Below are 22,609 nucleotides of genomic sequence, written 5' to 3' on the forward strand. Positions count from 1 at the left end.
GAATTCAGTCTATGGGGTCAGCCAACTCTATTGCTTCAGGTCCAAGGTTAGGCCGAGCATCACGGTGGGAATCTGTAACAGAAGAAAGCTTCTTAGTTCATGGTAGCTGGGAGAGAGAGAGAGAGAGAGAGAGAGAGAGAGAGAGAGAGAGAGAGAGAGAGAGAGAGAATCTCCAGTGACAAGATATATTCCTCAAGGTTACATACTTAGTTACCTACCTCCCTCAGCCATGACCATCTGCCCACAGTTGCCACCTAGCAGAACATTCAAATTATTAATCTGTCAAATGGATTAATCTATTGATGAAGTCTCAGCCCTAATAATTGCTGAAAAGCCCCACTTCTGAACCTTCTTGTATTGGAGACCATGCTCCCAACACCTGATCTTTTGGTGACATTCCAGATTCAAACCATAACGAGTGGAAAGCCAGTATTACTTTTCCTCTGACCTCTTTCTTATACTCCTGCAATAAGTGGATAAAGGCTTGACTGGGTTGTCATTTTGTCTTGTCTAGTTGAACAACTCAACACCTGTCTGCTCTCAGTGGGTGGTTTGGATAGAGTCAAGAATCAGTGGATGCAAAGATGAAAACAGTACAGAGTTCTGTGTTCCAGAATCTGAGCCTTCTTTACTTAAAATGATTTCTTTGTATTGTGCATGGATTTGCATTTTGTTTGAGGGGAAAAGCTGAAGAGAATAAAGACTATGTACATTTGGTTAATCATGTACATTTTTTAAAGTAGAATGCTTTAAGATTGTAGGTTATTGGTAGAACACAGAAATCAAGTGTAAAAATTTCCTTCCTGGGTCACTAGTTCTATCTTCCCTTCTATTTTTACAAGAATTGACTTTAGTAAGGGAATATTTCAAAGACATATGTCCTTTATCAATATAGGTTCAGAAATGTTCCTGGTTCTACCCCTGTAGACACTCACACGTTTCTGAAAGAGAAAACTATGATGTTAAATGTTCAATTCTGCCTCTGAGATCATTTGAGAAGAAATCATGTGTGCTTTTTAAAGAGCTGTATATACAAAAGTTTCAGAGACTGCAGATCAAACAAAGCTGACCCTTCCACATGTACCTGGGAGCGTTGTTATAACTGTGTAATCACAGTTGTGACTGTCAGTGGATTTTGAGCCACTAACATTGGCACTATTAGAAATCCCAGGAACCTCAAGAAAGCTACAATCTACAAATCCTTACATAGGACACAGTTCCTCATTCCTTCCTCCAATTATTAAGACAGAAGGAGCAGAAAAGTTACCCTTCTGGATATCCAGCCATCAGTCAGAGTAACCATGCCTTCTGAATTTCCCATTCCCTTTACCTCTCATTTTGAAGTAAATAAGGGAAATGAGCATGGTGATGAAGACCATCAGCACCCAGAGGGCCACAATCATATCTTCTGCCCAGATGGCATCCAATGCAAATAGTGGATCTGAATCAGGAACTGGGAGACATGAAAGAATTAGGGAGCTGCCACTCAGAAAGGAGCGCTGTATTAAAGATTGATGATAGATTTGTTTTTCAGATTACTATTATTCCTTACTTTCTGAATTTGTGAGAATGGGAGAGAAGGAGGCTACATGGACAATCCTGGACATGAGCAAGTTTGGGCTGAAGCTGGAGGAGGGCTATGAGGTGGTGATATCTATTCTTCTATTCAATACCTTGGTGCTTGCTCTGGCTGGCCAGAGTCTGAAGGAAAGATGGATATGTTATGCCTTTGTTGGCTTTATCTAGTGCTGAAGGTTCTGGAAAATTACAATTCCCAATAGTCATACTGTCATCTGGAGCAGAAATTTCCCTTAAAGTGTTTTTTTTTCTTGGTAATTCTATAGTGAAAAAAAGTCCACAGTTCATGATATTGGTTACTGTGTCTTGTGATGGTAGCACCATTGCTAAAACTATGCCAATTAGAAATTGTATTACTGTGTAACAATGCCAATTAGAAAATACTTTCTGCCAGGCACAGTGGCACATGCCTATAATCCCAGCAACTCAGGAAGCTGAGGTAGGAGGGTTGCAAGTTCAAAGCCAGCCTCAGCAATGGCAAGGCACTAAGCAACTCAGTGAGACCCTGTCTCTAAATAAAATATAAAATAGGGCTGGGGATGTGGCTCAGTGGTTGAGTGCCCTTGAGTTCAATCCCTGGTACTCCTCAACCCCCCTCCCCCCCAAAAAAGAAAGAAATTACTTTCTTATATAAACTAAAGATAGCTAGTATCCCATTTATTAGTATAAAAATTCCTAAGAAAAAATAGAATAATAATGTGATCCAAAAGTTTCATGTCTGTGTATATACCCAAAGGAATTGAAAGCAGGAACTAGAAGAGATGTTGGTATACCCACATTCACAGTAGCATTTGGTGTAAGAGCTAAAACAGAAAGCAACCCAAGCATCTCTCAGAGGATGCATGGATAAACATCTTATATCAATACAAAGGAATATTGCTTAATCTTAAAAGTGAAAAATATTTTGCAATATATTACAACATGAATAATCCTTGGGGACATTATGCTAAGTGAAATATGCCCATCAAAAATGACAAATACTATATGATTTCACATATGTGAGGTACTTAAAATAGACAAAAACATAAAGACAGAAAACAGAGTGACGGTTGCCAGGGGCTGGAGGTGAAGATAGTGAGTTATGGTTTGATGAATATAGAATTTAAATTTGGGAAGATAAGTTTTTTGGAGATGGATTGTGGTGATGGTTGCACAACAATATGAATGTACTTAATATCACTAAATGGTGGAGTTAAAATGATTAAAATGGTAAATATTATGTTGTGTACACTTTACCATAATAAAAAATTATTGTTTCTGCTTTTAAAGGAACAGTGTTATGAAAATGAAAAGGCGAGCCAGACCAGGATAAAATATTTGTAAAAAATATATTGACTAATTATATGAGTTTAGAACATTTTATCTTTCATTTTTTACAAGGCATCTATGACTATCTATACCTTATCATATCATTTGCATTTCTTTTCATAGAAAAAATAGTGTTGGGTAACAGCTATGCATCTACCTTCCCTGTGGTTGGCAGTTGTTGAGTTCTTGGAGCATCCTGCACATCTCCAGTAGGAGCCAGATTGGGCAAAATTAATTTCTGTCCTTCTAAAATATAAGGAAATATAAGGGGGCTATTCTGTGATCACTGCTGCTTCTGATCACCAGATGCATGGGTGGCCATCATTGTTACAATTTCTCCTCTCATTGCATGTATCTCTCTCTCCAATCGAGGTAACATCCAGAGTACCTACCCCCCAAACTGCTTTGTTTTTCTCTTTTCTTTCATTATCTACAGCTTTAAGGCAACTAACTCATACAAAATTCAGTGGCATTTGTTGCAGGAATAGAAAAGCCCATCCTAAAACTCATAGAGAATCTCAAGGAGCCGCAAATATTCCCCCCAATTTTTTTTTAAAAGAAAAAAGCTGGAGAACTCTCAGCCCGCTTTCAAAACCTACTACAAAGCTTACAGCACTTAAAACAGTGTGGACCTGGCATACAGACATGCATGTGGACCAGTGGAATAGAATGCAGCCTACGTCCTTACATATTAAAAAAGTGATCTTGGACAAGGTGTCAATACATTCAGTGGGGAAAGGACTCTCTTCCATAAATGGTGCTGAGAAATACTGACTATTCACATGTAAAAGATTGAGGTTGGGTCTTTATCTAATGCTGTATCCAAAGATTAACCCTAAATGGGTATATCATTATGTATAAAAAGCATAAATGTAAAATCTGATATTGTGTAACTCTTAGAGAAAAACAGGCCAAGGGCTTCTTGACATTGGACTTAGCAATAGGTTCTTGGATATGGTATCAAAGAAATCATACACAAACTGAACTGAGTGCATAAAACTTTTTAAAAATTGCACATTAAAATGCAGCATCACAGGCTGGAGTTGTAGCTCAGTGGTAGAGTACATGCCTAGTATGTGTGAGGCACCGGGTTCAATCCTCAGCACCACATATATAAATTAAATAAAGGTATTGTGACCATGTACAACTAAAAAAATTTAAATGCACCATTAATAGAATAAAAATATCAGCCTAAAGAATCAGAGAAAATATTTGTAAATCTTTTATTTGATAAAGATCAACATACAGAGCATATAGAGAACTCCTGAAAGTCAAAATGAAAAACAAACAATATTCAAAACTGGGAAAATGACTTGAACAACTATATCTTCATCTCACAAAAATAGAAGGGAGACCAACAGAATAGAAGGAGTGGATCAAGAGGGAGGCAGGAGGGTTGGGCACCGGGAATTACTAGGGAGTAAAATCCACTTAGTTATGCTATGTCTATGTATGAATACCATAATGAATCATATGTGTGTATACACACAAATATACATGCACTAATATATATGTATTCCAACAATTAAAATAACAATAATAGTAGTAGAGAAACTAGTAAAGTACAGCAAGAAGATGAGGGGTTGGGGGGGGGTAGGAAAAGTACTGGGGAATGAGATTGATCAAATTATGTCCTATGTATGTATGATTACAGCATGATGAATCCCATCATTATGTATAACTATGATGCACCAATGGAAATTCTCCAAATAAAAAAAAGACATATTAATGGTCAATAAGAACACAAGAAGATGCTTAACATCATCAACAATTAGGAAAATATAATTTGAAACTATAATGAGATAGCATGTTACTCTTCTAGTTGGTTACCATATATGGAAAAAAAAGGACAGTGTTGGTGTTCACAGGAAGTAATAGGAATTCTTGTGCACCATTTGTAAGGATAAAAAAATGGTGAAGACACTGTGGAAAACAATATGACAGTGCCTTCAAAAATTAAAAAGAAAATTGGACCAAGTTCCATTTCTGTATTTATATCTAAAATAATTAAATTCAGGGTCTAGAAGAGGTAGACCTGTGTTCATAGCAGTATTATGCAAAATAATGTGCCAGTGCACAATATGCACTTAGACTCTAGCCATTTCAATAATTATAGTGTACATTTCTTCAATGAAAAACTGAAAATACTATAAAAGAAAGGGATGATTAGTAGTAGCTGTCTTGTGTAAAATGAAATAATGTATTCTAGATTCAATTATTTGTCAGTATGTGTATTTTACAAATCTTTTATTCCACTCTATAATGCCTTTTCTTTGTTGTAACACTGTCCCTTGAAAATTAGAAAATTTTATTTTTTAATCATAGTAAAATGTACATAACATGAACTTTACCATATTTAACAATTTTTAACTCTACAGTTCAGTCATATCATGTGCTTTCATACTATTTTTAATATATTTTCCACTTTTCACTTTCATTTTATTTTTTAATTCGTTTTTTGTTCTTTTTAGTTATACATGACAGTAGAGTATAATTAGACATATTTATACAAACATGGAGTACATCTTATTCTGACTGGGATCCCTGTCTTGTGGTTGTACGTGATGTAGATTCACTGTGGTGTGTTCATATATGTACATAGGGAAGTTAAGTTCATATTGTTTTGCAGCTATCACCTCCATTCATCTCCAGAAATTTTTTTATCTTCCAAATTGAAATTCTGTATTCATCTAGCAATTCCCTATCTTCTACATCCAGCCCCTGCCAGCCACCACTCTATTTTTTATCTGCATGGTTTTGATTACTCCTAGTGCCTTATACAAGTGAAACCATATAGTATTTTTGGTGAGTAGTTTATTTCATTTAGAATAATATCCTCAAAGTTCATTCATGCTTTAAGATGAACATATTGTAAGATGTTGCAGAATTTCTAATTTCACCTCTTTTGGTTTAAGACCATTTGTGTCTTCATTTTATCAGAAAAAGTTAATGAAAAAAAATCTTCTGAAAAGTCCAGTCCTACTTTATGGTTTCTGCATTGTGGTTTTGTCTATGACTCTGACATATTATTAAAAATTACTTTATCTTAATGATCATTACCTTGTACATACAATTTTCTTAGGGACCTCAAAGACACTGTGGATGGCACATTTTAAATGCTGATTTCAACTATCCCAAACTTTTGTAATTACTAATTTAATTTCACCTTCAAGGAGAGCTAAAAAAGAAGGATCAATTTCAGGTGTCCAAGCACACCATGACATTAAGCAAAATTTTTATGTACTGATGGATAATTTTGAAAGAGGGTCCCTTTCTTTGCATCAATCTCTGAAAGATATCTATGACCTACAAACATTAAGATACAGTGAATCATTATCTCTAGGTTAAAGTATGGGAATAATTAGAGTAACTTATGAAGCAAAGTGCTGATGGCTAGATTTAGGAGCAAAAATAAGACTATTAAATTGAAGAAATATTTTCTCTAGAAGCAGAAACAGCAGTAATTTTTACTGTATCATTAATCCCATAAAATTCAGGAGGCTGGAATTCAAACCCTATGACATGTGGCCCAAGGGTCTATTGTTCCTATAGTTCACACAAGTATCCCTCCTCTTTGGCTAAGTATCTTAACAGCTACTGGGCATTTGGGGAAAAAAATTTTCATCCTCTTGATCCTACATACCTCTTTGATGCTGATACAAATAGACACTGAGTATGACATCCACAATCACTGAAGAAATAATTATTACTGAACCCACTAACAGAGGAGAATTCCAGCTGCAGCATCTACCTGAAGAAAAAGAGATGTTAATAATCACTGGTTACTGGTGGGAGACACTTTGGATTTGGGGGAAAGGACAAAAGAAAAAAACAACTATATTTTGATGCCTTCTCCAGTATTGATTAAGAACAGGACTAAGGATTAGGACTGAAATATCAGAGAGCTGTTGATGATAGGAAAAAGGGATGGGAGAGGTGTTGGGCTGAGGCTAAACAGGTCTGGAGGAAAGAAACAAATCTTACTCTATCTAGCCCATCAATCAATGGGCCTCATTAGAGAGCAGGATATGGGGTTTTAAGGTCTTTAAATACAAGAATATCACAAGTGAATGACCTTCAGATAACACATTATTTAAAATCTTCTTTATCTCAAATCATGGTGTATCATTTGGCTGTCTCTTCTCTTCATGGAGTTATTTCATGCTGTGAAGGCTTACTACTATTGGTTTGCCCATTCTTCTGCTAGAGGGTTAAATGAACAGTTCAACTTAGTGATTAAAATATAGGATATGAGTGTAAATATGGTTTATATTCAAACTTATTTCCTACCATTATCACCTTTGTGATTTTAGGTGCAATACAACTTTGAAATACATAATTTTCATCATATGGAAAAATGGGGATAGTAATAACATCTAGTTCAAAGTGCATTGTAGAGGTCAAATTCCTTAATATTTGTGAAGTTACTGGAATAGGCCTTGTTAATAGTAAAAACTCAGTAAAGTGTTAGACTCTCATGGTGATAATTCCTACCATAGAATGACTCTGCCACCTTGAAAATGATTCATTTCAAATGATTCAAGAACACCTTCTAGATAAAGATTAATAAATGTTAGGAGTTAAAATTATGCCAGAAGGGAATAGTTGAATAACTGGAGGCAGTTTGCTTTGTAAAGATCAATGTAGAAAGATCTTTCACTATAATCTCTAAAGAGCTATCTAGAACAACACATGTTTCCTTAGAAGTCTCAATAAAGCACAAGATACTAGAAGGAAGTATGCAATAAAAAAGGAATTACATTAAAAGGTGTAATGAAGGAGAGGAATAATTTTAAAAATCCTTGAAACTTGGATGCTATCAATAAGCAGATAAGCTACTAAACAAAAATTTACTTTAGTGAAACAGCAACTAGCAGGAGCTAAAGTTGTGGATTTGGGGCTCTCTGGTACGTGGGTTCTTCCCAAGCCCCATGGACACAGTAATGGAAAATGGCAGCCATTTAAATCAAATAACAGAGTTCAGGCCAGAAGAGCAGGTAGAAATGAAAAAGGAGAGATCCATCAAGTTGGGAGAAATGCAGAAGAACTGAGACCCATATCCTCAGCTGACTACTTGGTTTGGGAGGAGATCCTAGGGGATCTTATCTGATTGTTAAAGACAGGGTACCAGAGTGGGTATGTGAGCTTGAGGCTTTTAAAATTGAGTCTGGAATTATTATTCTCAAATACATCCAAAGACATAGTTTATGTAAAAATTTCTCTTCTAGTCATATGAACGAGCATATCATCTACTTTGGCCTACTGGCTTGTGCATATTGGGCATGACCTTGTCATTTTGTTTGGAAATCTGATGTCTTTCTTCCCAGAGGAAAGACTCCTCTCTTAGCCCACCTAGAAATGACATCCTGTCTTGCAATGCTGTATGAGGAAATGAATCTAGGAGGCTGCTCTTGAGCCAATCAAGAATTCTGCTATGCCATTTTGAATGTTTTGGTATGTTGTAAACCTTTATTGAGTTGGTGCTTTCCAATCCTGAATGGCTATTTATTGTGTATACCAAATTTTATTGTGAATCCTTCAATTTCACTTCCCCCCATAGCATAATTTAGAATGAATGAAAACTTTTTCTCCAGGGAAAAGTAAATCACCCCATGATGCAACTAGTGTATCTATCCCTGAGTGCTCTGTTTTCCTGATGCAGTGGTGAGTGACCTCTCTGAAGCCTTTTCATGGCAATATGCATTTGATACTTTATTTTCTGTCCCTGAGAAGGTCATTTCCAAGGGAGAAATATGTATTAATGGTGTTAGATGTTGTTAAAATCTTTCCAAGCTTGTTTGCCTATCTATTACCATAAAAAAAGAGGTTTTGGCTTTTTTAAGGTGCTCAGGCTTCCAGATAAATAACACTGTACGCAGCTCAGCAACAAGAAAAAAATATCTAGGACCAAGGAATTGGTGTAGGATATATATCTAACACCCAAGAGTTTAGAATGTCTCAGGTAGACAGACTTGGGAAGAAAGAGCAGCTTTAGCTCTTTGCCCTCTTCCACTTTGCATCTCTCATTCTTCAAACCTACTTACCTTGTCCCTGTTGGCAATAGAATACAACACTGGGAAATGCAATAGAGGATATCAGCACTGTCGCAAGTGTAATTATAATTATTATCCAAATTTTCTTCTGTGAAAATAGTTCATCTGAAATGGAGAGTTACAAATCTTACCTCTTAGGAAACTTGGGGTGAAGGACCCACCCAATTAAAAATTATGATTCATCCAAAGCATAATCCAATTCAAGATCCCTTCTCCCTGGAATATTAAACCTACGCCAGTTTGGAGAGACGTTTATGATTGGGTAGGTGAAAAGTAGGATTGGGTCTAGAATGAGGCTGAGTCAGGCTGACACATGTGAGTGAAACCCACTCTCTGTATTTCTTCCCATGCATTCTGTTTCATGAGCTCCTTGGGTAAAAGAAAGAGGTAGTGCTAAGTTCTTCCCCTTACACTCCCACCCAAGACTCAGATGCACTTTTTCCAGAACTATAACAAGGTCACTCCCAACTCAAGCCTTCAGTCCTCTTGTCTAAACTATCAGAATATGTGCAGTTCTGAATTTGCCAATGTACTTTTTGGGTCTGGCATTATTCTTCTCAAATACATCCAGAGACATAGTCGATGTAAAATTTTCTCTTCTAGTCGTATGAACAAGCATCTACTTTGGCCTACTGGCTTGTGCATATTGAGCGGACCAAGATACCCATGGTGTTGTAACTAATCCTGTATCCAGATATCCACCCTGTCCTCCTACCACAACCCAATGAGGTCAAAACAGACTTTTATCTGCTCACAAGTCAGGCAGGGACAGAGTCCCAAGTAAGATTAAACTTACGATATTTTCTTTATCATAAGTTTTGACTCTTTCCATATGTTCTGATATTCATGAATGGAACATCAGATCTCCCTGAGATGTCTATATTTCCTGGAACTGAGAATTATTTCCCAAAGTTTGTGTTAATTATAACTCTTTTTAAAAATATAAGTTTGTAGAAAAGTACATGTCTACTTTAAGCAAGTGCTAACTCAAAAAATATGTCTCATTATTTTCGGAAGTTGCAATTAAATTAAATATTTTCCCTTCTATATCTGCCATGAACTATAGGGACAGAGAGTAGATAGATCAATTTTTCTTTATTTTATATAACAGTTTGTCCTTCTGTTTCTAACACAATATAATATGAAGCTTAGTTTTTGAATACCAAATGAGAAAATAAATGTAAAAGTGTTTGAATAAAGTAAATTGCTAGAACTGTTAGGAGAATTAATATTATAATATACATGAGTTACAATATGCTTCTCAGCTTCTGGTTCCAACACTAATTTTATGAACTCATACAAACACTAATACATACATATATAACTAGTAGTTTACAAGATACTTTTTTGGTTTTATTTCAATCATTTAAGTATAAGTTATTGATTGTCTAAATACTATATGCCATGCAATATTTGAAGCAGTTTGGGGGAGTGTCTCAGTTAATAAAACCAACAAAAATTCCTACCTTTATGTTTTGAAGAGGTAAAGAGATAAGAGAAAATGAAATAATTACGCTATGCCGTGGGTTAAAAAGTAATGATACTAAAAATAAAAAATTAAAGAAGTGTGAGGAGATAGGAGACCCCAGGTGATAGGAAGCAGGCTACATTTTTTTCAGGTTGGTTTGTGGAACAAGTTCTTATTAAGAAGATTAGAGTTTAGCATAGACTTTAGGGAGACAAGGAAGGTTAGTGAGATTTATGGCATTGTAGGAAGGGGGAACAACTAGAGCAAAGACCCCACAGTAGGGGCTCATCTGCACAAATGGGGGCAGCAAGGAGTCTGTGTGACTCTAGAGTGGACAAAGGAGGACACCAGGAGCCGAGGTCAGCTAGGTAATGGAAACACAGACAATGCAGGACGTTGTGGGGCATTTTACTCTGAATAAAATGGGGAACAATTGCAGGGTATTGAAAGAGGGTAGTGTTTTATGTCTCATGTTTGAGATGGGTCCTTTTTTCTGCATGTTGAGCTAAGCCATGTGAGTAAGAACAGACGTGGGACTCTTTCAGGGGCTACGGCACTGCATCACTCAGTGGGGGATGGGGTCTGACTTGGAGGGCAGTAGTGAGGTGGTGAGAAGTGAGGAGACACCAGGTATTTATTTTAGAGCTAGACATGGTGTTATTTCTTGACAGATACTATGTAGAATATGAGAAAAGAATTGGAGTCAAGGATAAGTTTAAGGATTTTGTTCTGAAAAATTGAAAATATGAAGTGTGATTGGGAAGGTAGTAAACTAAACCAAGAGTATAGTTTTATACACTTGGCATGAGGTACCCACTGGACTATGTTGAGATGCTGAGATGAAGATGAGAACAGAGTGGGAAGAGGTCTGACCTGAAGATAAAATTTGAGAAGCCATCATTAGATCAATGGTATTTAGAGCTGGGAGGCAAGATGAACTCATTAGAGAGTAAAGGCTGAAAACCTATGCCCTGGGAAATCCAATATCAAGAACACAGTGAAAAATAGTGACTGTAGGAAAGAGATGAAGAAAGACAACAAGCAAAATGACGAATAAATCCAAGAGAAACTAATGCCTTGGAAACCAAGTGAAGAAAGCAAGTGAATGTTTCTGTTTTGTTTATACGTCATGTGACATTAGCTATCATTTGAAGAACAAATACACAGATCTCACCTGCTAAGACAATGCTTGTTCTTTCCTCTTGGCCAGTTAGAGGGTTTCTAAGGTAGCAAGCAACATTTCCAGAGTGGGCATCCCTGAGAAGAAGGGTCATCTTCATGTTGAACAATTTGTCTCCATCCTGTGAGTGAGATTTTGATGTAGGTAGGAGTATGTCTCCTCTGCTGTCTCTCCAGTCCATTTGAGGCTGTGGGAACCAACCTCCTGAATGACATTCCATAATAAGACCTTTGGTATTAGGAGGATGCACAAAAATCTGTATGTCTGAGCTTGTAGCTGGTTGGATATGAAGGGGGAAGACAATATTTATAGGTAAAGGGAAGAGGAACATAGCAGCGAAACAAAAATCCAAAGGAAAACCAAATAAGCCAGGCAAAAGGGTTACAACATACAAAGAACATCTTGTTCTAAATAAGTTAGGGGAGAAAATGACTCTTTGTTTTATTTATTCATTCATTCATTCAATCAAAAATGTTGATTAGTTATTTACTAAATCTTAGAGGCTTACATGGGTCCTTGGATTGCTAAAATGATTACATTATGATTATATAACTATTAGAAGATTACAGACCTCATAGGTATATGGCTTAATATCTTTTATTCTATCTTCATCATGAGTCACTTTTGAGCCACCAAAATCAATTATAAATAATTGATTATAGTATGAATCCAACTTAAACTGAAACTTTATGTGTTCATTATATATAACAGGTATTTATATATAATATGTCCTGCATAAACAGTTAATATACTGATGACATCAAAATACCTATTCATTTAAAGAAAAAAAAAACTTTTGAAAAATTTCAAGGTATTGCCTGAGACATAAGACTTGACTAATGTGTGGACAAAGGAAGAATTAGTAGAGATTTAAAGTGTAACCCAAAAGCAGATCTGTCCAATAAGACTTTCTGCAATAAGAGAAATAGTCTATACCTCTGCTGATAGAGTAGCTATGTGCTACATGAGAATATTACCTGGAATGGAGTCAGTGAGATTTTAGAACTGGACATGTAATTTTTATTTCTTTAATTTTGATAAATTTAAATATAAATTTAGACGATCACCTCACATTGGATAGCTCAAATCTAGACTGCAGAGTCAGGTGGTATATAATGCCCAATAAGTATGTTAAACATGAGTGGGCTGGAGTCCTACATTTGGATGCTCACATATATGAAATTCTTCAGTTTACTCCATATCCCTTGCATTTCTCTGTTATTTGGAATAATTTAAAGGATGAGGAGCTTGACTTAAATACTATGAATTTGCATCCCATATAGATACAGCATATATATCTGAGGACATTGAAGATTGTAGATAAAGATTTTTTTCAAATAGGTTTAAGAAAATTAACTTAGCACTAAATAGTCAGTGAATTGAGTCTGGGAGAAGTGACAATAAAATTACCATTAAGGAGACTTTTGTAAAGCTTTAGGTAGCTTGTAAAATTACATTTTACTAAAGTGCTACCAGAAATAACTGAAAACAAACAAATCTTAAAAATGGAACTATTGGTCTTTTAGAAATCTACAATGTATGTGGACATAAAAAGAAGGTATTTGGTGATAGAGTTGTTGTCTTCACAGTTTTCACCCTTGATCATCTACTCTTTCCAGTTCAAAAACTTAATGCATGAATTTGAACTTGCTAACCAAATTATGTAAAAAGGAAATAGTCTGAAAACACTTGAGAGTTTTTCTAATGCTGAGCCACAGATGGGTTGAGAATCACAGATGCAGAGAAACTTCAGAGGGATCCATCTTACCTGTGACCTTCACTTCTGTGACGTCCTCTTCAGAGAAATCTCCATCTCTAAAGAAGCAGTGGTACTGCCCATCGTCATCAACACTGACATTAAAGATCTTGAGGGTCACTTTACCTTCTCCAATGGCATCTTTCAGGAGTTCTGTCCTCTCCACATACCTGGAGGTAGTTTCTCCATACAGGTCTTTACCTGCCTTGTACAGGTAAATAGGTTGTGTGTAGCGGTTACGGAACCAGCGGATCTCCATGTGTTGTGCACTCTGCGGTGGAGACAACTGGCAGCTGAGCTCAACTTCTCCACCAAATGGAGCCAGGATTGGCCCCTTTATGCCTTTCACCATAAATTGTTCTGGGAAGGGAAACAATAACCAAAAGGTGAGAGCATGAGTTAGGACACACCTTCTACTTAAATCATTATCTTCTCTCTCTCTCTCTCTCTCTCACAAACACACACACACACACACATCCTTTATTGAGAGTCAATTATTTTGTTCACCCTGAAGACATTTTAACTTAACCCTTGACTTGAGTAGAGTTCATGAAATTATTTACCTTAAAAAATATGAAAATATGGCTTCATTGCTGCTAAATGGTTTGTCTTTGTTAGGAAAAAGTTTAATAGTTGCTTCTTATTCCATTCTATTTGTTCATCCTTTGTAAACCTCTGTCTCAGACTGCTTTAATATTTGCTGCACTTTAACTATAATGAATGTATCCTTTTTTCTAGATAATTTTCATAGGTCTTCTTGAATTGGAAGATTCTTATTTTTTTTTCAATTCTAGAAATTTCTACTCATTGCATGTTTAATTTTATTTCTCTTATTCTCTATATTCTTTTATAACGTAACTGTCTCAGCTGTTTTAGGAATTACCAGGAAGACATCCTAAAGTACCACCACCTTCTCCTCCAAGATTCATTTTTTGTTTTCCCTTTTTGGTGCAACTTGGCTAAAGTACATGTTCTTTCAGGCAAGAGACTCAGAAACTCTCAAGGCTGACTGGAATAAGATGTGAGAATATGGGACATTTTAGACTCTCTCATTTTCGTCTCTTGCACCACTCATTGAAGGGAGAATGAAAAGCAGTTGTTCTCACAGTACTCTCCAACTTCCCACATGATGGCCACCTTACCTCTCTCAATATCTTCTGTTATATCGCCACTTAATCAAAATGGCCAAATCAATTTAGGTTTTTTTCACCCTTGGAGGCTTAACAGTCTCAAGTATCAGTGTGCGATTGATCAATTTATATTTAATACATTTATGTTAAAAATTATTTTGTAAATGTGAAGGAATGTTACATTAGGTGCTGATTATTCAATCTCCAAATTATTGTATGCCTATATAACAAATCTTTGGGGATAGTTTCATATATTTGAGCATTGCTAGCGAAGTTAATCTCCTTTCCTTAAACAATTAAACTCTTATTTGGATCTCTAAAATACAGATTATTTTGTGTACGTTTTAAATGCACGTGTTACAGACAAAATAATTGCAAAGAGTGATTATACATTGGCTGCCATGTTTACCTTCACATCTACTTCAAAATAATAATGATGAGGGGTTAAATCATTTCATTGTTATTCTCTACTAGTTTTTATATATAACTAGACAAATAATTTGCTACATTTTCATCTTTTTTTACTTGTTGCTTTTAGATATACATGACAGTAAGGCGTATTTTGACATATTATACATGGAGCACAACACATTCCAATTAGGATCCCATTCTTGTGATCACACACAATATGGACTTACACTAGTTGTGTATACATTGACGAGAAAAGGACAGTTATGTTCAATTCATTCTCCTGTATTTTCTATTCCCTTCACCCTCCCTTCCTTTCATTCCACTTTGATTAATCCAATGAACTTCTATTCTTTCCCTCCCTACCCTCCCTTATTGTAGGTTAACATCTACATATTTATTTTTATTTTTTTAGATACACATGATAGTAGAATGTATTTTGACATATAAGTTCTTTTTTTGTAAGACTGGGGATTGAACCTGGGTGCTTTCTGCCACCAAACTACATCCCTAGTCCTTTTAATTTTTTTATTTTGAGACAGGTTCTCACTAAATTTCCCAAGCTGGGCTTGAACTTGCTATCTTCTTGCTTCAGCCTCTTAAATTGCTGGGATTACAAGCGTGTGCCACTGTGACCAGATACATACATATATGTGTGCATATGCATGTGTATGTGTTAGAATAAGAATAAAAAAATATGAGTATATTCTTATATAAGTGTATATATATATATATATTCATTCTTAAAGTTGTGTAATACTTAATTTAATAATTTTTCAGGTTATAACAATCTCACAGGCAACAGATAAAGGAAGAAAATACTCAAAGTCAAAATAGAAAATATTAGAGCTTTTCCTATTAAAATCAACAATGCAGAAAGGATAACTCAGTGTAAGAATTTGAGGCCACCAAAATAAAAATCTTTGAACCATTTCAAAAAGAAACATGTATATAAACTTCTTTTATCTATTTTTAAATTGGTGCATGTTAATTACACAGATTGATGCGTTTCATTGTGGCATATGGTACATGCATGTAATATAATTTGATCAAGTTCACTCCTCAATAACTCCTCTTAATTTCCCCTCTTCCATCACCCTTATTTCCTTCCTATACTCTATCAGTCTTCCTTCTACTTTAATATTCCCCCCCCCTTTTTTTCTCACTAACTTCCACATATGAGAGATAACACCTAGTACTCCACTTTCAGTCTGGCTTATTTTGCTTAACATGATGTTCTCCAGTTCTATACATTTTCCAGCAAATGATATCACTAAGTTATTCTTTATGGTTGATAAAACTTTGTGTGTATGTATGTATGTGTATGCATACGTGTGTACGTGTGTGTTTCACATTTTCTTTATCCATTATTCTGTTGAAAGACATCAAGGCTGATTGTTTGACTTTCGTGAATTGTGCTGTGATAAACATGGGTATTCATGTGTCCTTAAGTATGCAAACTTTCATTCATTGGATAAATACCAATGGTGGTATAGCTGAATCACATGGTAATTTTTTAAGAAACCACCATACTGATTTCCATAGTGGCTATACTAATTTATATTCCCACCAAAAATGGGCAAGATTTCCTTTTTCCCTGCATCCTTACTGGTCTTTATTATTATTTGCATTCTTGATGGTTGACTTTCTAACTAGAGTGAATCTCAGTGTTTTGATTTGCATTTTCCTGATGGCCAAAGATGTTGAACATTTTCCATGTAATTATTGACCATTTGTACTTCTTTTGAGATGTTTCAGTTCAGTTAATTTGCCCACTTATTGATTTGGTTATTTGTATTGTGATGACTTCAGCTCTACTCTTTTTGATCAGGATTGCTTTAGCTATTCTGGGTGTTTTGTCTTTTAAAAATTTTGTAGTTGCTTTTCCTAGTTCTATGAAGAATATCATTGGTATTTTTATGGGTATTGCTCTATAGATCAACTCTTGGTAATATGTCCATTTTAACAATAATTATTCTCCCTATCCATGAATATGGGAGGTTTCTCATATTCTGATATCTGCTTCAATTTCTGCATTTCAAAATTTTCTTTATACAGAAAATTTCACCTCCTTTGGTAGATTTAGTCTTAGGTATTTTTTAATCTATTATAGATGCAATTATTTTTTAATTTCTTTCTTAGAAGATTCATTATTGGTATATAGAAAAACTATTTGTTGTTATACATCAATTCAGTATTCTGCTTCTTTTCTGAATTTATTCATCAGGGTTAAGTGTCATTTGAACCGATGTTTAGGGTCTTCTAAGTATATGATTGCAGCTGCCAATAGGGATAATTTGACTTCTTCCTTTCCTATTATATCCCTTTATTTCTTTCCCTTGCCTAATTGCTCTGGCTCAAATTTCAAAGACTATAGTGAAGAAGAGCCTTGATGTCTTTCAAAAACAGCAGCTATCCTTATCTCAATCCTGAATTTGAAAAAAAATGCTGTTTTTCTCCATTCAGTATGATGCTGAGTTTGGTTTTGTCATATATAGCCTTTATTATGTTGAAGGATTTTCCTTCTATACCTACTTTCTTCATGGACTTTATCATGAAGGAATGTTCAATTTCATCAAATGCTTTTTCTGTATCTATTGAAATGATTATGTGTTCTTTCCTTGATTCTATTATGTTCTATACTACATTTATTGATTTGTATACATTGAACCATCCTTGCACTTCTGGAATAAAACCAATTTGATCATGTAATATGTATTTTTTAATAATGGTTGAATTTGGTTTGCAAGTATCTCTTTCTTTCAGTTAGTTTGGTTAAGTTTTTACCAATTTGTTTATTTTCCCCCAAAAAACCCAACTATTTATTTCATTGATCATTTGTATTTTTAAAATCTTTTTTTAAAGAGAAAGAGAGAGAGAGAGAGAGAGAGAGAGAGAGAGAGAGAGAGAGAATTTTTTGATATTTATTTTTTGCTTTCGGCGGACACTACATCTTTGTTTGTATATGGTGCTGAGGATCGAACCCGGGCTGCACGCATGCCAGGCGAGTGCACTACCTCTTGAGCCACATCCCCAGCCCCAATCATTTGTATTTTTATTTTACTTTTTATTTCATTAATTTTAGCTCTGATGTTTATGATTTATTTCACATTTCTAGTTTGGGTATTGTGTTGTTCTTGTTTTTATAAGTCATTGAGATGTATCATTAGCTTGTTTCTTTGAGACCTCTCTGATTTTTTTAAATGTAGGCACTAATATATATAAACCTCCCTCTTAGAACTGCCTTTGCTGTATCCCATAAATTCTGATATGTTTTATTAATATTTCGGATTCCAAGAATTTTTAAACCCATCTCCACAGTTTCTTCAGTGATCCACTTATCATTCAAAAGTAACTCTTTCATACATTTGTATAATTTCTGTATTTTTTTATTTTGATTTTTAATTTAATTTCATTCTGATCTGAAAGGATGCAAGAGATCATTTAAAATAGCTAAGGTTTGCTTTTTGGCTTAATACGTGATCACTTTTGGAGAAAGTTCCATGAGTTTCTGAAAAGAATGTGTATTAAGCTTTTTTGGGATGAAATATTTTGTAGATTCTTGTTAAATTTATTTGGGCTATATTACAGTTTAAATCTGATGTGTCTTTCTTGATTTTGTGCCAGAATGACTTGTTAGTGAGAATGGGGTAGTGAAGTACTCCACTATTGTTGTATTGGGACCTGTCAGTCCCTTTGTATCAAGTAATGTTTGTTATATGAAATTAAGTGCAGTGATAGTTGGGGCATAAATAATTATATTTTTGTTAGATTGTTTCCTTTATCAAATGTTTTGACATTGTTTGTTCTATTTTTGGCATGAAGTCTGCTTTGTCTGTATATGAGATTAGCTAATCCTGCTTGGTTTTGGAGTCCATTTGCATGGGATATCATTTTGCATCCTTTCGCTTTTCAGTCTCTGAACATCTTTGCCTATGAGATGTGTTTTTTGGGACAACATACAGTTGGGTCTTGCTTTTCAATCCAGTATTCTATTCTATATCTTTTAATTGGAGAATTAAGACCATTTGAACTTATTAGAAAGAATTAAGACCATTTGAACTTGTTATTATAGGGGTATGTGCTACCATCTGTCATTTTGTTTCATTTTTCATATTTGAGTCATGACTAATTCTCATTTGCTTATTTATTTTTCTAATGGAATTTATTCTTTTCCCTGATCTCTTGGTTATTTTTATCTTCCTCTTCTGTGTGTATCTTCTCCCATAGATCATTCCTTGGAACTTGGATCATTGTTTTTCAATATTGTTTAGTTGTCACTGGACCTGTATTTTATTTATTTATAGGTGGTGCTGTAACTTGATCCCGGTGCCTCACACATGCTAAGCAAGCATTTTGCCACTGAGTCGAAACCTCAGCCCAGAACTTTGATCATTTTGACAATCAACTTTTTGAAATTTTTTCTGACATTTCTTCTACTTCATTGTCTATGGGTTCAACTATTGGAAAGTTATAAAATTTTGGAGACATGTTTCCATATTTCTGTTTTGATATTTGAATATCCGCTGGGCTAGATATATCTTCTACTCTTATGTCAGAGACTTTTTTAGTGAATTACTTTGTCTTTACCATGTGCCCTAGGCTGTGGGTAAATCTCAGCATAAAAGCAACTTCTCAACATATTCACACTACTGTGATCAATCCCCAACCCTTCTTTGAGAAATCATAATAATCTTGAGTAAGTGACCATTTGAGAGTAAACCATATACTAATAATCCATTAAAAACTTATAGATAATGATCTTTGTAGCTCCACTCATCCAAAAGTGAAAATGGGAATAATACTATAGTAGGTTGTAAAGTTGGATATTGAAGAAAGTAAAATTAATATTTAACTTTGCCGAGTAGCTGATCTTTCACTGCTTTTATTCCAGACTGGAGGAGCGGGCATTTGTATAGCCTGCTTTTGATCCACCATCTTGATCTTTCAATCTCTGGAAATTTTTTATATAAAAGCTCTATCTTTAAGTAACTACTGGGTATGGGATATATCTACAAAATATTAAAGTTTATCGCATAAATATAATCATCTTTTTGAAATCTGAAATTAGTTCATGAAGAGATCTCAATGGAACAGAGTTTAGAAATTCAGACACACTGGAAATTTGGTTTATGACAAAGATGACTTCTGGAATCAGTGGAGAAAGTTGAGTTAATCAGTGGAAAGGACAACTGATTAATTATTTTTGGACAAAAATAATGTTGGATTTCTCTCAATCCTTGTATAAAAAGAGAAAATGTTAATAATAAAACTGTGAAATAATAAGTGAATAAAAAGTGAAACTGTGTGTGTGTGTGGAGGGGGTGCAGATGGCAATAAGGGAGTGGGATTATATGGGAACTCCATACACTTCCTGCATAATTTTTTCATGAACCTGAAACTGATTTAGAAAATAGCTAAAAATTAAAAGTTAAAAATAAAAATTAAGTGAGTTAAAAATTAAAAGTCAATTAGGAAAAAATGGAGGACAAAATAAATAACAACTTTGGCAGGCAATTTTGTAATCAATCAAATAAAATTAAAATTCAAAACAAAATAGATTTTATATATCCAAAATATGATTTAAAAATCTAATAAATTATAAACTTGTCATAAACATAGGGTACAGATAAAACAGATTAAAAATCAAATCAATGGTTAGTTTTTTCTTTGTTGCTTTTTATGAATGCCTAACAATGAAGAGGAAATAGGAAGTTAGAAAATAACAGGAAGTTCAGAGAAAAAGAAAATACAAAATTTTTGGAAAGATACTCAACCATACTCATTAATAAGAAACTAGAAAGTAATCAGTGTAAAATCCTATTTTTCAACAATAAGTTTGGAAAAGATAAAAAACTTTGATACCTGTAACATCTACCTGACAAACTCACATATGCTATTTGGCAGAAGTTATTGACAACTACTTTAGAATAACATTTTCAATATAATAATAAAATAGTGCATAAACTGTGGTCAGCAGTTCTACTGGAAATACTTTGTATGTTCACACTCACAGTTATGCTTAAAACAGGTACAATGATATTTGTGGAATTTTTAATTTTAATTAACAAAAGACTGAATCCCACCTAATGTTGTATCAGTAAGATGTTTTTCATCTAACATGCAGCTTTTACTAGAAATTTCTATACGTTTATGTCATTTGTTGTCTTAGAATTTTATGGATCTCTAAATACCTGTATTTATTTCTGCCTTGTCTAGATTCCTGGACAAATGCAGATTCCCATCTTCTATCAAGATCCCTCTAGTCTGTTTCATCTTTCCTTATTTTATTCTACACTGTTCTGAAAACACACAGGGATTCCAAGATGGATCCACTCTTTGCACCACTTTCTCTCTGCAAAAGTAATACATAAATCATGTCTTCTCAACATGAAAGGTTCTCAAGGGCAAGTTTTAATTTATCTTTATTTGTTTTTCCTTCCTGGAACCTAGTACAAATCTGAGTAAAGAAAACTTGCTCATATGTAATGTTTTGAACAACTAATAAAAATAAATAAATAAATAAATAAATAAGATAAGATAAAAAAAGAAAACTTGCTCATTAGGAACGATTAATTCTTCCTAAATATAAGCTGTATCCTATGGTGCCCATCTTCATATCATTACTACATATTAAACCTTAGAAGAAATTGTCAAAAAATAAATAAAAACTTATTTTTTGAGTTCTTCCTTGCTTTTCCTGGCAAACTTCATTTTTCTTATATTTGTAAGGACAAGTGAGAGATCATACCTGAACTTGGTGTAACCATCTGAAGGAGATACAAGACAAGAAAGAGTCTGCAGAAAAGTACCCTTGTAGTTTCCATTGCACCTGTGATAAGGAATGAGGCAAGTTCATAAACAGTGATAACAGGAGAAAGAAGTTGCAGAATTCAAATACCTCCACATCTTTTCATAGTAATTAACTCTCAAGTAAACTTGCCAGGTAAAATTGTAGGGCATCAGTTAGATTTTAATTTCAGATAAACAATAAGCAAGTTTTAGTATAAGCATTTCCTTTGTAGTATTTAGTATCCTCAAATTTTGATTTGCTAATTCTGGCAACCCAACCCTTAAGAATATGCAATATAATGAGTAGGCCCAGACTGACCTGTCTTTCCCACTCAAGGGCGAGTTCTTCCCAAGCTAGATGTCATTTGTCTTCTGGTTTTGTAGACTTCATTGAATGACCTGCTTTTTCAAAGTGACAGACCTAGAGAACAGAACCTTATCTCCTAAGTCTCTGTATTGCAAACATCTGTCACATATAATTACATTTACTTAAACAGAAAAGTTTACAGACAGAGATTTAGGCTTATTATTAGGGGAGAACGGAGTGGCCGTTTCAGAAAGGGATATGGATTTCCAAATTTTATCTTCATGGAGGACTTGTAATTAGAGATAGATGTGTGGACTCGTGTGGTCAATAAAAAGCAAAGGGGAATATGAAATTGGTTTCCTCAATCAAATGTGAGGGCTTTTCATTCATATGATAGTTTGATTTTTGACTCAGCAGATAAATGTGATAGTTATCAATGGATACCTCAAAAAAAAAAAAAAAAGAACCAAACAGCTTCCTAGGTGCTAGTGGTGTTACAGACAAGAGGAAAAAATAGCTGATGGCAACAATGCTGTGCAAATACCACCCTGTGTACACGGGCAGTTCTAGCAACCTGGGAGAGCACTTCCCTCTGCAGTACATAAATATAATAAGAGGGAGAAGGTCCA

General features: G+C 34.7%; 1 protein-coding gene across 1 annotated transcript; it reads right to left on the minus strand.

Annotated features, from left to right (window-relative positions):
* Positions 1 to 4: 4 nt before the first annotated feature.
* LOC113198076 (selection and upkeep of intraepithelial T-cells protein 1-like) lies at positions 5 to 21,708 on the minus strand. Its single transcript, XM_077791545.1, has 9 exons — positions 21,633 to 21,708; positions 13,356 to 13,703; positions 11,582 to 11,863; positions 8,971 to 9,044; positions 6,684 to 6,721; positions 6,530 to 6,633; positions 1,331 to 1,453; positions 219 to 254; positions 5 to 72 (listed from the first exon to the last, which is right to left on the minus strand). The coding sequence occupies exons 1-9, from the start codon at positions 21,706 to 21,708 to the stop codon at positions 5 to 7; spliced, it is 1,149 nt and encodes a 382-aa protein (XP_077647671.1).
* Between the last annotated feature and the right edge of the window lie 901 nt (positions 21,709 to 22,609).

The sequence above is a fragment of the Urocitellus parryii genome, chromosome 11, assembly GCF_045843805.1.
Source record: "Urocitellus parryii isolate mUroPar1 chromosome 11, mUroPar1.hap1, whole genome shotgun sequence".
NCBI classification, from domain to species: Eukaryota; Metazoa; Chordata; class Mammalia; order Rodentia; family Sciuridae; genus Urocitellus; species Urocitellus parryii.